At 34.8% G+C, this 16,256-nt stretch overlaps 2 protein-coding genes across 2 annotated transcripts in view; one reads left to right on the top strand and one right to left on the bottom strand.

The window, feature by feature from the left end:
- Positions 1–11,112, top strand: part of DNAJC24 (DnaJ heat shock protein family (Hsp40) member C24) — a gene marked incomplete at its 3' end in the record, with an annotated part of 61,435 nt that extends 50,323 nt beyond the window's left edge. The window contains exons 4-5 of the mRNA XM_079707771.1: positions 7,261–7,329; positions 10,982–11,112. Of these exons, the coding sequence (XP_079563897.1) occupies positions 7,261–7,329; positions 10,982–11,112 (200 nt within the window). The remainder of the gene's footprint in view (positions 1–7,260; positions 7,330–10,981) is intronic.
- A 1,225-nt stretch (positions 11,113–12,337) lies between these two features.
- IMMP1L (inner mitochondrial membrane peptidase subunit 1) overlaps positions 12,338–16,256 on the bottom strand; it is a gene marked incomplete at its 3' end in the record, with an annotated part of 40,152 nt that continues 36,233 nt past the window's right edge. Inside the window, exons 5-6 of the mRNA XM_079709105.1 lie at positions 13,283–13,393; positions 12,338–12,406 (exon numbers count right to left, since the gene is read on the bottom strand). Of these exons, the coding sequence (XP_079565231.1) occupies positions 12,338–12,406; positions 13,283–13,393 (180 nt within the window). The remainder of the gene's footprint in view (positions 12,407–13,282; positions 13,394–16,256) is intronic.

Here is a 16,256-nt window from a genome sequence, read left to right as displayed (position 1 = left end):
CCTCTTGCTTCATCTTCTTTGTCATAAGAAGGTGACTACTCGCATTATTTGTTACTTTTACTTGAATACAAATAACTGCTTTTGCAATGACAATGTATTTTAAGATCATTTCTCAATGATTTTGAATAAAAATTTGTCTAGTTTCAAATAATGCTATAGAAACCTACGGGCAAGATTATAGTTATAATCCTGTAATACTTGGACATAATTGGAAGTTTTGATTTAATAACAGAGAAAATGTAGGATTTTAGGAAGTTTGTGTCTCCATCTTTAACCTCTTTCCCAATTTCTACTCGGGTACTTGACCCGACTGAAATCAGTGGGTTCAAAACCAAGACTGGGTCCACCTTTCTCATTGCTTGTTTTTAACCCTCAGACTTGAAATCTTTCTTTCATATTACACTCTTGATTACTTCTAGTTTGCTCAGTATATAGCCAATGAATTAAAAATGAGTGTTGGCATTTCTTCTTCATTGTGTTATTTTTTTCCCTCTAAGTGGTCTTTCTATTCTCACAGCTACCACAATAGACCATACCCAGATTATAACATAGACTCAGGTTACTTCCACAGCTGCTAATTGGCCTTCTGCCATAGTCATTTACATTTTGATTGGTCTAGCTTTCTTTATTCTTACTCTTGTTTAAGAACTTATATAACTGCCCACTCCCTAACACAACATTTACCCATTCGCATGGAATTTAAATGGGACAGAAGCTCTTAAGTTTGTCCCTAATTACTTCTTCCAGCCTTATCACCAATCACAAACCTAATGTGAATCTTCTCCCCATTCATTTAGGGGTTCCCAAACACGTCTGCTTATACTGTTTGTTGTTACTCAGAATACCCTCGCATTCTGATTTCTTCACAGCTTATTCTTTGTTCAAGTTCCAACTCTAGTCCTCCTAGCTCCACCCCCCACAAAAGAAAGCCTCCCCTGACTTTCTAATCTACTGTCACTATGTCTAACCTCTGAATTTAATCCATAAATTATTTTGATTTTTTTCCCCCATCTTTCAGTTCTGTTTGATACTTTGGAAGGACTAAATAATAATATGGATTATGGCTTTGATAATAATAAATCAATTTTAATGGGACTGACAATAGTAAAGTACATCAGACTTCTTAACACTGTTACAAATCCAGACAAGGTGAAAGTTGCTGCCAACATACACTGTGGTACTCGAGGCTCCCCCCACTCCCCGCCCCCCAACCATGCAATAATTGAGCCATTTTCCTGTGGTCTGTTATAGACAGGTCAACACAAACATTATGAGTTAATAATAACAGTTAAAATAGCTGCCATTTGTTGAGCACTAGAACTATGGCAATTGTCTTTTAATCATTGCTTAACAACCTTGTAAGGAAGATATTAATATCTGTTTTCCAGAGAAGGAGTCTGAGGCCCAGACGGTTTAAGTAATTTGACTAAGGGCACATAGCTAGTAATTGATAAGAGGGGAAACTCAAAGCCATTCTCTGACTCTTAATCACTGTGGTGGGCTGCCAAGTTTTGAATAGGTGTGTACAACCTACTATTTTAGTTCCAGATAGTCAGGAATGAGGCATATTTGAGGGTCAGAGTGAGAGGCCAGGCTTACTTCTGCTACTGTGTCTGCCTTTCTGCAGTGAAACATGAAATTCGATTTCCGGGTTTCATTTGGTACCTATCATGAGCACTGGGTTTCTGTTCAGCTTATGAAAGAACCGTAGTTCTTCAAGTCCATAATTAAGCGCCAAGTTTGTAGTTTTTCTTCAATATGGAAAGCCTTGCAGTTGTGACTCTTTAATTTCATCTGGGAAAGAATTATAGAGCTTTATGATTTAATGAATAGGTTTCAAGTTAAATGTTGCCTAATTCTGAATCTCTTATCAAGGTAGAGACTGTTCTAAGAACAGAGACTATTAAGGACGAGGAACTGATTTCCTTCAAGTTATTTCCTATATGAAAGATTTAGTTATGTATACTGAAATGATTTTTAAGAAGGAAGTGATTGTTTAAAATTAAATTACTTGGTTTTAAAGCAGCAAGATACTAATTTAGACCTAAAGGAAAATACTGCGATTTGCTTTTAACACACATAGATGACTTCTGTAAGTTTGAAATAAACTTTGTTTTAAATGGCATTAAAAATAAATACAATGCACTAACTGCTAAATGAGAGCGTTCTGGGGACTTGGTCACTTGCAACACACAACATTGCCACTCTTGAATAGTAGGGACAGAGTTGCAGATAGACTAGATCTTTTGGCCAGTAGTGGGTTGAATGAGACTTTTAGATATCTTATCCACAAAGAATAAAGTTTAATTCCTCTTCTCGGAATCTTTTTGTTGCTGTTATTTATTTATTTTTACTTATTTATTTGAATTGTAGCTACAGTTAGAAAAGGTTTCCTGGGATTAGGAAGTGTAATTATATAGGCAGCAAACAAAGAGCTGTTTTAGAAATTTTACTGTCATTAGGAGGAAGTTTTAAAAGACTGGAATTCCATTGTCTGGTAAGAAGTAAGGAATATTTATTGATTCCCAAATGGAGCTGAAAAAAACCTTTCCTCTTTTAGAAAGTTGTGAATGACCCAGCAAGAGCTCTAGTAAGCTTTACTGAACCAAGCTGCTAATAGTTATTTAATGTTATTCTTCAGTGTGAAAGAATCTCCGTAGATTTTCCTTTTAATCTCTTTGAATTGCAGGCTCATAAACCTCTCTGATGAGTCCTGCCAGTGTTTTCTTAGATCCCACTGTTGAGACAATGGAGCCACAGAATTCTTTCACTTCTTGTTGTCAGACAAATCCAATAGAACACAAGGTCAGAAGGGCCTATACTTCTAAGGGTTGAAAGATTCTTTTTCAAGTAACCACATAAATTATTTGATTTTATCATTATATTGGTTGGGAATCTCTCTTTAACGATAGTGCATTGCTTTCTACATGTAAGTAAATCTGCAAGTTTTTCTTGGCTCCATATTTGCTTAAGCTTGTGAGCACAGCACAGGTTGTGCACAGACCTTAACGTTCCTAGATATCTTAGAAAAAGCTGAACCCATTCACTTCAAAAGAATTAGGAATCATGTAGTGACATTGGACTCAAGATGGAGTTCACCAAATGCCAGGCAGTGCTCTTCTTGCCAAAGGGCAGTTTTTTTTTGTTTTTGTTTTTTTTAATTACTACCATTCTGTAGCTAAGATTCCAAATTTAAATCTTGGATCTGTTTATTTAATTAAATCACTTTCTAAGTCAGTTTCTGTTTTCTCATGATTTTTGGTAGTATCATATTAAGGAGAACTTTAAGATAGGGTTTACATTTTCAGATGCCTATTACAGTATTATAATGAGCAAAAATATTTATAATATGTAAAACTCAAAAGAAAACAAACATGTCTTTTGCAGATGCAGTGCCTGATTAGTAGATAATAATCAAAGCTAATTACAGGGTTCCTGTGAGTTACTTTAAGGGCTAGGGAGGAATTAAGTTTTCTAATTATATCTACAGTGGTGGACAAGCAGAGATCATTGTTTAAAAAGAAAAAAAAGAAACATTGATTAGTTTGTGCTCCTTCCTTGTAATGGTAGTGGGGGGCGGGGAGTTGCTGTTTTCCCATTCGCTGGACACCTGCCTCTCAACAAAAGATGGTGGTCTCCTCCCTGCCCCCCGCCCCCGCGCATTTAGATTCACCTTTTCCTTGTGAGTACCCTCTCCGCTCATCATACAGTTCTCCAGGGATCCAATTTTCCCCTGACTTAATCACCCTCAGCCTTTTTCAGAAGTTGTTAGATTATGGTCCTTTCAAAGGATACACACTTTCTTACGGAGCTCTTTACTTCGTTCCCCTAACTTTTCTGTCCTTATTTCTATTTAAAACTACAGCCATTAGAGTTTCAACACTCTACCTAAACCTTTTTATTGAAGTATAGCATACATACAGAGGAATGCACCAATCCTAAGTGTACAGCCTGATGGATTTTCACAGTAAACACACCCATCTAACTAACCAGCACCCCAGCAAGCCCCTGTAACTTCTTCCAGTCGCTACTCACTCTCCCACGCCCAACATCACAGGATAGTTTTGCCTGTTACATTTCACATAATGGGGATATCATACAGTACGCAGGTGTCCTCCGCTTTTCAGAAATTTGCTTTACTCCACTTCACTTTCATGAAAGACCTACATTAGTACCTGCTTTCACTTAATGGAAAGAAATCCTAAATGGATGTTCACCTTTATGAAAAGAGGTGAAAAGTGAAAACAGTGTTGAGCATTTGCTTTGCGGTGAGCCCCCAGCGGCCAGAGTGGCACTGCCAACCTCTCTCCCTGGGAGCTACATTCAGCATCAAGCCACCATAGCTTTGAACTGTGTCTGTGAGCATCTGTGCTTTATCTTGAATTATTTTGTGCATCCGTTAGCAAGATATGTCTTGAGGTAATTTCTTTGCTTTACCTATTTTGGCTTACAAAAGGTTTCATAGGAAAGCTCTACTTTCAGATAGCAGGGGAAGCCTGTGTTCACTCTTGTGTCAGATACTGACTTTTTTTTTTTTTTTTTCCTGTACGCGGGCCTCTCACCACTGTGGCCTCTCCCCTTGCTGAGCACAGGCTCCGGACACGCAGGCCCAGCGGCTGTGGCTCACGGGCCCAGCCGCTCCGCGGCATGTGGGATCCTCCTGGATCGGGGCACGAACCCGTGTCCCCTCCATCGGCAGGCAGACTCTCAACCACTGCGCCACCAGGGAAGCCCAGATACTGACTTTTAAAACCAGAATCCCCACAAAACTTGGACTGTGTGCATATAGTATTGAATAATCAGGTCAATATGTAGATGTTTAGATAGGAACAGAATAGAAGAAATTTTAATATACTCCTTTTAACTCTGACCTTGGGTAAAGTACTAACCATTTTTATGTTCTATTTTCTTTCCCTTTTACCATGAGATATGGTCTAAACTGATCTTTCAACTAAGAAGTGGTTAGCTACAATAAGTTCCTGTACAGAAAGAGGAAAAAAATAATAAAAATGTAAAAGCCACTTTTTGGAGTAGGTGGAATAATAGAAAGGGTTCCACATGAAATAGTAACTAGGGAGAATAACAATAGCGTCCTAGTAGAGAAGCAGAACAATACAAACCAGACTTGCTTGGCAGTTATATTTGCCAGTTATTTCTCATTAATTATTTTAAAGTAAACATGGCATAATGGATACTTATGAATGGGTTGTCTTTTTTAACAATTAATGTATTACAGGTGTCCAAGATAGGTTAGATTAAGGTTTATTCATCTTGTCATTACCTCTGCCTTGTCTGATTTGCTCTGATTTCAAAATTACTTAAGATATCTGTAAGATACCCTGGAATATACGCAACTTGATTGTAAATTATTTATACCTGTTTTTCCCCTAACCAAGCTCTATTAAGTGCCAATTACCCCCATTCTTCAATTCTAAAACAGTGTTTCATTTCTGCATTCGAGCAGATTATCTTGGTCCTTCTGAGTAAGAAATTGAAACATGTGATAAAAGTCCATGAGACTTTTAGATAGAATTTTTTTTTAATTTGGAATACTGAATAACCTATAACCAAGTAAACTTTATATAGAATGTGGAAATTAAATTGTTTTGTTCAGAAACTACCTCGCATACTGATACACTATGCATAGGCTATTCAGTGGACACACAGAGATGGAAGAACCACCCCTGACCACTTCACAGAAGTCTTTATCTTTGGGTTTTAGAACAGTTTAATAGACTTAGTACCCAGTAAATATGAAGTGATATAATATTTGACATACCTTAATAGAAAAGCATGGTGAGTTCAAAATATTGTATAATCTTTTCGTCTATTTTAAAATTGTGTAACTCACCAATAAATTTTGAACAGGCAGTTATTAAATATAATTAAATCGCAGGCATTCACACAACGGAACAAAGGGAAGCATTCTCAGCAAGTGAACAAGAGACTAGTGAGACAGCTAAAGAAAATTTCATTGGGGTGGGGGGTGGATTTTAGTAGTTTCTTTTAAGCATTGACTTCTAGAAGAACAATACAAGCATACAGGAAGTACGGTGTACCTTTAAAAACAAAGACAAGTGCTTCTCATATATAGTTGCTTTCTTTGTCCTACAGTACACTTGCTTTAAGTAAGAGTGCATGCTTATACTACCTAGACCATATTCCTACTAAATTTAGGTGGCATTCCTGGTTTCTTTGGACCTTCCCTCTGTAGGGGAAACTTTGGCCCAGGAAACAGCAGTGGAACATCAACACAGAAAGGGTGTGTTGCATGGCTATTAAAATATTTTAAAATAATTATTCCTTTAAGTTACCTATTACTCTGTTGTGAGCAATTAAAAATCAGATGACTAAAAGCCCCCTTAAATTTGGTTAGAGCCTTATTCTTTAAGGCACTTTTAGCCTGATCTCAGTGGATTGGAAGAACACCCTTGTATTAGTTTGCTCCGTCTGCCATAACAAAATGCCATAGACTGGGTGGTTTAAACAACAGAAATTTATTTCTCACAGTGCTGGAGGCTGAAAAATCCAAGATTGAGGTGCAAGTTGATGAGGATCCTGGTCAGGTCTCTTTCTGGCTTGCAAAGGACCACTTTCTTGCTGTGTCTTCATATGATACTTTCCTCTGTGCATGTGAGTGGGGAGAGACCTCTCTCTTCATCCCCTTGTAAGGCCATCAATTCTATCAGATTAGGACCCCACTCTTATGACCTCATTTAACCTTAATTACCTCCTAAAAGGCTTATTTCCAAATACAGTATGTTGGGAGTTAGGGCTTCAACATAAGAATTTGGGAGGGGGGACATAATTCAGTCCAGAGTGACCCTTCTAAAGTAGATGAGATAATTTGATATACGTAAGGTTACAAAGCTAGTAAAATATTATAACTGAGGTTCAAATATAGTTATTTTTTACCTGACTCCACACTGTCTTTCTTAGTCACAAATATAGTTTATCTGACAGAAAATTTCCCCCTACAAAAGAGTTCATTGGTTGATCACAAAGAATCATCAAGATCAACTTCATGGTTTTGCTTGTTGCATGCTTGTGAAAAATGGGATAGATTTTGACTGTTTATGAGATGTTCCTGGAATTTTTTAGTCAGCTGAAGTCAGATAGCTTTAAAACTGCTATCAAAAGTAGTAAGCTAAGTTTTTAAATAATTAGAATTGTAGTGAACAGGCTGGACTTGCCTTCTTAGCATTCTTCATGGTTATGATTTAACTATCAAAATTAAGTGTCTCATTCTGTATTTTACAGAAGATGATCTAAGAAATATGGGACCAGTAGATGCTCGAGTATATCTTGAAGAAATGTCTTGGAATGAAGGTTGGAATTATTTTTTTTCTCTTGATTACAATCAGGAAAAATATTAGGGACCTCCTATAAGAAAAAAACCTTCATAGGATGTTTGGAAATAACAGCTTGGCTTTCTATATATATGTGGGTGTTTCTGTTTGGAATCTTTTTGTTTCATTCTAAACTTCAATTATTGGTGTCCACTTATGTGACTCATTTCCAGTTATTTTTCTATCCTAATTAGATGTTAGGTACTTAAGATTTCGTATGGTTTTCTTTTTTAAACTACTTTGATTTTTTGTTTACTCTCCATCTGTGTAATAGGGAATATAAAGTCAAAGGAGATAATTTTTTCCATCCTATGTTGACACTTGAGATGAATTCCTATTAAATATGTTTATTTTTGTTTCTTTATATGGAATGATAAATTGTCAGAGCAAGGATTTTAATGTTATACATGTTATACTCTTCTACTTGGAGCTTGATATTTAACCTCCTTTTTTGATTGTGTCTTAAGTGGAAAAGAAAAATCTGTCACTCCCTTTTACCTACCATGAAGTCATATCTTTTTCCCCTTTCCTATTAATAGAATTTAAAAACTTAAATCTAACTTAATTTTCCATTCTTCAGATTAGTTCTGTGAATTGCTCTGGTTAGGTTTTATTAAGTTCCTTTTTTTAAAATGGAAGCCATGAATACCACAATTCCATGTTTCTCTGGGCAAATGAAGAAATCTTACTGTTTTCTAGGATTTTTATATACTCTTAGTCCTATAACTTTATTATTCAGCCTGGGGTACAGATTCCCTGGGGGTTTATAAAAATTTATTAGTAAGTGTGGATAAGTAGAAGATAACAGCCTGTCCTTTCCGAAACCAAGTTTACTGCAATATTTTTTAATGGCAAATTCTTAGCTTAGTGCTCTTAGGAAGTTGGGTCACAAAGCTATATTGACTTAGAAGGGGAATCATGTTTTTGCCTATGAGCCACTCTGCTCCTAAACTGCCAAATGAAATCCTGGAGTAGAAATTCTTATTTGCAGTGAATGATTGGAAAACTTGAGATTTTGTGTAACTGGGGCCCCCGGGGTTCATGATAGTTTCATCAGAGTAAACAGGAAGAGCTACTTCTGTGAAAATAGAATACACTAGTGACACTGATTTCAGTGCTACTTTGTGAAGGGGATAGATTATAACATGTCGTTTATCAGGGAGACTTGCCCAGCTAAATAATATTTTTTGAAAATACAGTATTGCCAGCTTATCAACCAGTATATGTGTGTGTGTGTGTCCATCTCTTATTGGACGAATTAGTTCTTCTTGTAGTTGATATGACTAATATGTTTTGTTTACTAATAATTCCTGATAATATTAAAACAGTGAAAACTGGTTTTTGTAATTTTTACTTTAGTAAAATTTTAAAAATATAATCAATTTAAGATTTTATTTTAAATTAAGACTGTGCATTAGTGTGGTTCAAGCATCTGTTCAGTCAGCAAATATATGGGCTTTTTGATAATAAGTGAAAATGCCAAGACATTGAAAGACATATACAACATGAAATCAAGAATTATCATAAATGTTATTGTCCTTGGTACTCCCTAAAGTAAACTTGACAGTGAAGAAGATAAAGAAGCATCCCAGCTACAGCCAATGAATCAGTTATAAGCAGCTACAGTTAATCTTAAAAGTATAGGATGTTCTTAGATACTTATTTAAATTAAGGTTTTTTTTAATCACTGTAAAGATAGAAATAGTCCTTATCCTTATGAGAGAAAATAGTGAGCAACAGCTACATGAAGCTATTATTTTTGCAGGAATGTTTAAAAACTGGTCACGTGAGTTTTGCCATTGAATTTGCAATTTGGAATTGTTCTGTGCGATTGCAAAGAGCAGCCTTGGCAGATGAAAGTACATAAAAAGTGTGATCAACTGGACTAGCAAAAGCATTTGATGATTCCTTCATGGGTGTTTTCAGAATAACCTTGGAAGGTGAAGATCCAGAATAGGAGAAAAGTGGATGAAATCCTACATGATAAACATAGCCAAATTATCAGCTTCTGGGTCCAGGAACAGTAGGAAATTATGCATTTTATTATGCTTAAAAGGCATACCTGAAGAACTATTGAGAGACTGAAGTTAGCCATTCCCCTTACAGTTAGTCTGTTACACAGCTTCGTTGTTTTGTCTTCATTCAGTGTATTTAAAATTATGATTTCTGTGAAGATGTCACTTTAAGTGATAGTAGAATAATTTAAGAAGAAATTTAAAAAGATGGGAGTTTTAGTGAGCATTAACATTTGGAATCATCTATGACAAAACTCCACAGTAGCCCATGGTGGCCTCTGCATCATTTACCAAGCACATGTCACCTCAAATTGTTTCTCAGTGTTCACTGAGGTGGTGAAAAAACAAGAGGGAGATTTAGCTCAAGAAAACCAATGGTTAGAATATGTACATTTTTAGACAATTTAATAATAAAATAGTTCACTTTGAAAGCATGCTCTATTACACATATATGTTGGCTCAGATAGGGAAGATGTTAGTGTTTTAAAATTCAAGATTATTTTTCTTTATAGAGAAAAAAGACATTGTGGTGAAAAATGAAAAGCAGAACTGTGAATTAATGTTTTCCTTACTGATAAAATAAACATGTAAAGCTGGCTTATTTAATTGCTTGTTTTTCCAAAACCAAAGTTGATTAGAGAACAAATCCAAGGCAGTTGAATTTTTTTTTCTTTTCTTTTCATGGCATATGATGAGATCTAAGTGTTAAAAAATGAAGTTTGAGAAATGAATGAAGATATTTGATTGTAAGAAATCATATCTTTAGAGATTTAGTTCATTTATCTCTATTTTTTTATGACAGTAGTAAAATAATGAGATCTGTAATTACTTTTGACAGTCACTCCTCAGTGACAGTAAAATGGAATAACTAGTGGATCAGAGATTCTTTCAGCTAAAAGACAAAGTATTTCAACTTCCTAGGAAGATGAAACTTATAAAATTTCCCCATTCATAGGCAGAATATTGCACCATATTGCCTCCTTTGGGCATCTCACTTCAGTGATTGTCCTTTTGGTTCATTTGTAAACACCAGACAAACAGGTACACACACATAGCCCCCACAGAAAGGACACCATAGTATATGTCTATACATTTAAGTCAGGATTCTTGAAATAGTGTGATATCCGAACAGACAGGATTCAAATGCTGAACCTGATAAACAGTCAAGTTTATCAAGTCAGCAGTTTTCTCTGAAAGGATATACTGCTGGCAAAGGCATGCTCCTTAACAATAAGACTGGTAGGGCTGTTTCTCTTCTTCCTTCACAGTAATATTTTAGACAACCACATTGTTCAGAAGAATGTAAAATTTACATGAATCTTAAGAAAACAGAAGACTTCAAATAAATTTCATTGGTCACTACTGAGCATCTGCTCTCCCCTACAGGATCTTTGGTCTATTGTTTCATACCCTCAATACATTTCCTCCACAGATAAAGATTTCTTAGTAGATAATTTTTAGAAACACTGCCCCTATACGAGAAATTTTTTCAAGTTCTCATATAAATATATTTTATATTGACTGATCTTTTTTCTTTTGCAGTTTCTGTGGAATAGCTGCATTTTTTAAAAGGTATTAATGAAGTAGTTACATGTAAGCATTTTGTTTTCTTTGCAGATGATCATTCTTTTTCTCTGAGTTGTCGATGTGGTGGAAAATACAGTGTTTCCAAGGATGAAGCAGAAGAAGTGACGCTGATTTCTTGTGATACGTGTTCACTAGTTATAGAACTCCTTCATTATCGCTGAGATTGTTCACTAAGTGGAATTCTTTAGTGTATTTAGACACATGGAGGAAAATCTACTCCACCTTTGTCCATTCAGGCAAATGTATAAAGCTGATTTTAAAAAAAAGGATTCTTTTTTGTCAGCTCTATTATTTGCAGAGAAAATATAAGAATGTCGAAGTCCACCTAGATTAATAGAAAATTAATTTCATTATTCATATGTATTTACATTTTATATTTACAGATCGCTAAGAAAGGGGGCTTGAATTAAAAATATTTAGTGAATTCCCATCTGAGAAGTTTATTATTGGTGCATTTTCTCCTTGGTACAAAATATAAGAATTTTCCTTTCTTCATATAAGTGTGTCTCATCTTTTAATGGGTCACAGTATCATCATATTCCTTTATAGTTGCTAAGTTTTTGAAGTAACATATTTCTAGCTGCTAAAGTTATAGGCCTTTTGTACAACTATTTCAAATCTCAGGTCATTAGAATTCAGTTAGAATCTTCGTGAATAACATGTGAGCCTAGCTCTCCCATGATGAAGGCTGGATATGGATATTCATGAGTTATTTCAAAGTTAATAAAGTGAAATGGCAACCGGAGAAAGAAGGAGAGCCTTGGAGTCAGAAAACGGTGGCCACTGCATTGCTGGTATGATGAAATGGACTTTTTAAATGCGTTATTATTGATTATAGTAAAGCTTTTATTTTTCTATATATTTAATATTCTATGGACCGTATGAGTCAGAACTCACTTAAAAAATTTTAAGGAATCCTTTATGGGATCACTGAAACATTCTGCCTTAATTTCAAATGAGTAAGCCAAGCATGTGACTTAGCAGCTTTTTATTAGGTCAAACTCTTGGTTTATTGTTGGTTTGGACTTATAAGACTAGTTAGTACTCTGCCTTGTAAATGTAGCTAAAGTATGAGGCATATTCAAGAGGAGTAAATTACTTTCCTTATACCTATACAACCAAAAATTTGAAAGTGAGGTTGTTCCAGGTTTTCCCTAAAAATATTTTCATATCAAAATTTAATGACTTATTTTGGATTACATTTTTATCCATATATTTTGAACAAATATAGCTTGCAGAGTGTGTGTTGCTTATTCTTTACATTTAACAATTAAAAATAACTAAAACTGAATAGCAAATAGTTTATTAGTAAGTACATGGTTTCAGTGACAATAATAAATTCACTTTAGCAGAAGACAATACTCAAATCAAAAGAATAAATGCTTGCTAATCATCAGAAAATCTGTGGCCATTAGGGCTGTCACGTAGAAATCCAAAATCATTCAGAGGCCAAATCTGTAAAATCAAAATGTGATTGAAGACTTAGTAAAGTGATCTATTATAGCATCATCATATTCCCTTTTTTTTCATTCATCCCTTTCTCTATGCCTTATAATTAAATACTTTCTCGTTATTCTTCAATCAAGAACAAATTTTCTACTTCAAAATAAGACTGTAGAAAGTAAACCTGTATGTGTATGTATTTAACCTCTAAAGTTTGGAACATTCAAACATTATACTAGAAAATAATATGTGTGTAGTGTGTATATGTTTGTTTTTTCTTTCACTATCGTCAGAGTTAACTGTAAACCTAAGTACTTGAATATAACATCTGCTTAAGTGTAAAAAATCCTGTAAATTATCCAACAGCCCCAAATACTCATGTCTGTTTTTCTCCTGACCGCTTGTGGCAAAAAGGAAAAGCCAGTGAAAACAATAATCTTTACTATTACATTTATTACAACCATGATAAGTGCATTACTCACTATACTTAACTGGGATATCCCCGCATTCCAGCTACTTGCTAGATTGCTCTTCTGCAAATGCATATTAATATATGCCCTGGGTATGAATATGGTTGGGAAAGTTGTATGAGAGAAAATTAAATTTTTGGAGAGTCAAATTAAAAGCTTCTTATGCTACAACTAATCTGAACTTTATTTTTCAAACAAAAATTATTCTCAGTTACCTGTCACAATGGGGGAGTGGTAATGTTTATAGCTATGAAGGCCAACATGTTCATAAAGTGTAGTAGTCATTGCAACAGTTGTTCGTCCACTGACAGCCTAAAGATTTCAGTTCTTCTAAAAGAAACTTTTTTTTTTTTTTGGTTTGGTTTTTTTCCCCAGCTCAGAGAAAAAAGCCTGCATTTTAAGCAGAAAACAGTAGTACCTTAAAGAAGATACGTCCTCTTATTAATCCATATGGAACAGGTCCATAGTACCTGGAATCTGTAGAATTCTGTAGATTATCACCTTCTAACCACACATGACCCGTTGGCACCTAGAATTATAGAAGAAAGCAGCCCCTTTAAAAAAGAAAAACAAATCTGGGTACTATAAATAAAAAATCATGTCTTTTGGAGGTAGGGAGAAATATCCTAAAGTTCTCTTTTATAAAATACATTCAAACTCTATAATTTGCATTTTTGCTGTTATTTCTTGCATAATAAAATAACTTTTACTAAATATTAATTAGTATTAATATTTCAACTTTTAGAAAGACCTATCTTTTTTGCCATATGGTTCCCAAACATTAATTTGTTATGCAAACCCCAAACTGAGGTTATAAGAGATCAAAACAGTGTGACAGGGTCATTAACTTAATAGACTTCAAAAGAGGTCATTAGGATGCTGACTGAAAATGTGCCCTCCTGTCTCAATAACAGCATAAGCAGGGCAGCCACTCACTCAGCAACATCCTGGGGCCAATACCAAGGCCAGACCTATTAGAATGCTCATGATGAACTAAATGGTAATTGATTGTGACATCAATTACAAATAATCTCATCATTTTATTGGAGTGGGCTTGTCAGAATTCTAATTAAGATCCTTGTTCTGCCTTTGTACAGGCCATATCTTCAATGCATTATACTTCAGTAATGACCATCAAGAACTAGAAGGACCTATTATAAAATCATCAGTTGTAAAATTAATGATGGTGACCTTCTACTAAATAAAAAGATCCCATCTTCTATATGTCCTGTGTATTAACTGGAAATAACATAAATTTAAATTTTTACTCAGTGACAGTCATAAGTATATTTAGAACACATTACTTACAAAAATGCCCACTGTGATATGAGATATTTGCCCGTTAATATCTGTTCAATATAAACTTTAAAAATTACTCTTCAGTAACAATCTTCAAAATTGCATTTTAAAGTTTCTTTTTTATAGGTTTTGTTACCCAAGGAAGTCGAATTATTGACCAGATCAAAATGATCTATGGAAAGGAATTAATTTTCACTATTCTTTTGACTGATTATTACTTGGGAACCTTATGTGAAGAAAAATATTCATATTAGGTTTAATAAGAAATGACCAGTTTTTTTAAATGTCACAAAATTTTTAAAAACGACTACCTTTTAGAGCAGTTTTAGGTTCACAGCACAGCTGAGAGGAAGGTGCAGAGATCTCCCATATACCTCCTGCCCCCACTCATGCACGGCCTCCCCATTACATCCCCACTAGAGTGGCATGTCTGTTACACTGACATCATCATCACCCGAAGTCCCATGGTTTACCTTAGGGCCCACTCTTGGTGTTGTACATTCTATGAATTTGGACAAATGTATGACATGTATCCACATCACAGTACCATACACAGTATTTTCACTGCCCCCAAAACCTCTGTGGTCTGCCTGTTCATCCCCCCATCACCCCTGAATTACCTTTTGGAAAAATAAATTTATACAAGCATGTAAAATTTGAATTACACTTTATTTAGAGATTATATAATTTTGGAATATATAATTTTGGAATGTCTTATATCATGTAGAAATATTAGCCAAAAATGAATCAAGTTAATTATTTTCATTTAGATACACTTAAATGTTAAATCTATTTGTAGAGAAAGGATAAAAGTTTTTTGAAAGAATATCAGATATTGTAAGATCATTAACTTCTACTAGTGGAACTAGTTATATAGGTTCTAGGGCCAATAGCAAGGTTCATTCCTACCTATATAATAAGTAGATTTATATGTAGTGAAGCATAAGGCTGCTCTAATAGAAAAATGAGTACATCTCAGGTTACAGATGAAAAGAAGAACAAAGTAGTGTATTTGGAAAAGCTAAAATAAGTCATTAAATATATTCTGAAGTACTGCCTTGGGAGAAACTACAATGTGAACATCTTTGGTGTCGAAATTTCCATAGTTTTTCCTTAATACGTGTTTGTTCCTGAGTTCTAAAAATAGGTAACATATACGAATAGTTAAATACGATTATAAAGTTAGGGACACCAATAAAAGCAAAGGAGAACAAAATTCAAAAAACTAATAAAGATACTAACAATCCAGGAAGATCTTTTTTTGCCCGTCCGATTGATCCAATATACATTTCCTTTCTCCATGAAGCTTTTCCCAATGTTGCCTGCACATACCAAATACTCTATAGATTGTTTAAAACACTTAAAGTCTGTCCTACATGGGGCTCTGGATCATAACATCCTCTTACATGCTTGGCTTTTGTGTATGTCTACTATTTTATGACTGAAAAAGCCAACAGACAATAATCATGTCAGGATCTTAAATCTTTACAACACCTAAACCAAAGTTGGAACTCAAATATTTGTTGGTGATTAGTACTAGTTAAGTAGAAATTCTTGTAAAGCACAATCACTTTTGTGGCAGTTATGACCTAAGTTTCTTCCAAATTTAGATAAATACAGTGATGAAGTATTGTCTCTGGCAAAGTAAAGTTAACAAGAACAGAAAGGAATCTGCTAAGAGAGACCCAGAACATACCACCAGAAACCTTTGGAGGAGTGTGACCCAGGCTGTTCACACCTAGTCCTTGACTGCAAGGGGTGGAACAAAAGGGAGGAATAGTAACACAAACTAGTATTTATACATACTTTTCTGGTCATTTTAATTTAAACAAACACATTTGATCCTTAGAACAACCTGTGAAGTACAGTTACTGACATTTAATAGAAGTAGGTTCAAATATGGAACATGCTACCTCTTACTTACCTGAAGCCCATATATGCTAATACCCATGCATCCATTCATAGCAAAGGAATAACCTTTACATCTTAAGACTTCAATGTTTGATATAAAGTACAGACACAAGGAAACAACCTCATCACTGATGGTACCTTTAATAAGAGCTTCTCTATAAATGGGAAAACCTCTGAGTGAG

The sequence above is a fragment of the Hyperoodon ampullatus genome (genome assembly GCF_949752795.1).
Source record: "Hyperoodon ampullatus genome assembly, chromosome: 7".
Classification (NCBI taxonomy): domain Eukaryota; kingdom Metazoa; phylum Chordata; class Mammalia; order Artiodactyla; family Ziphiidae; genus Hyperoodon; species Hyperoodon ampullatus.
This window is presented reverse-complemented; position numbering and strand designations above follow the sequence as displayed.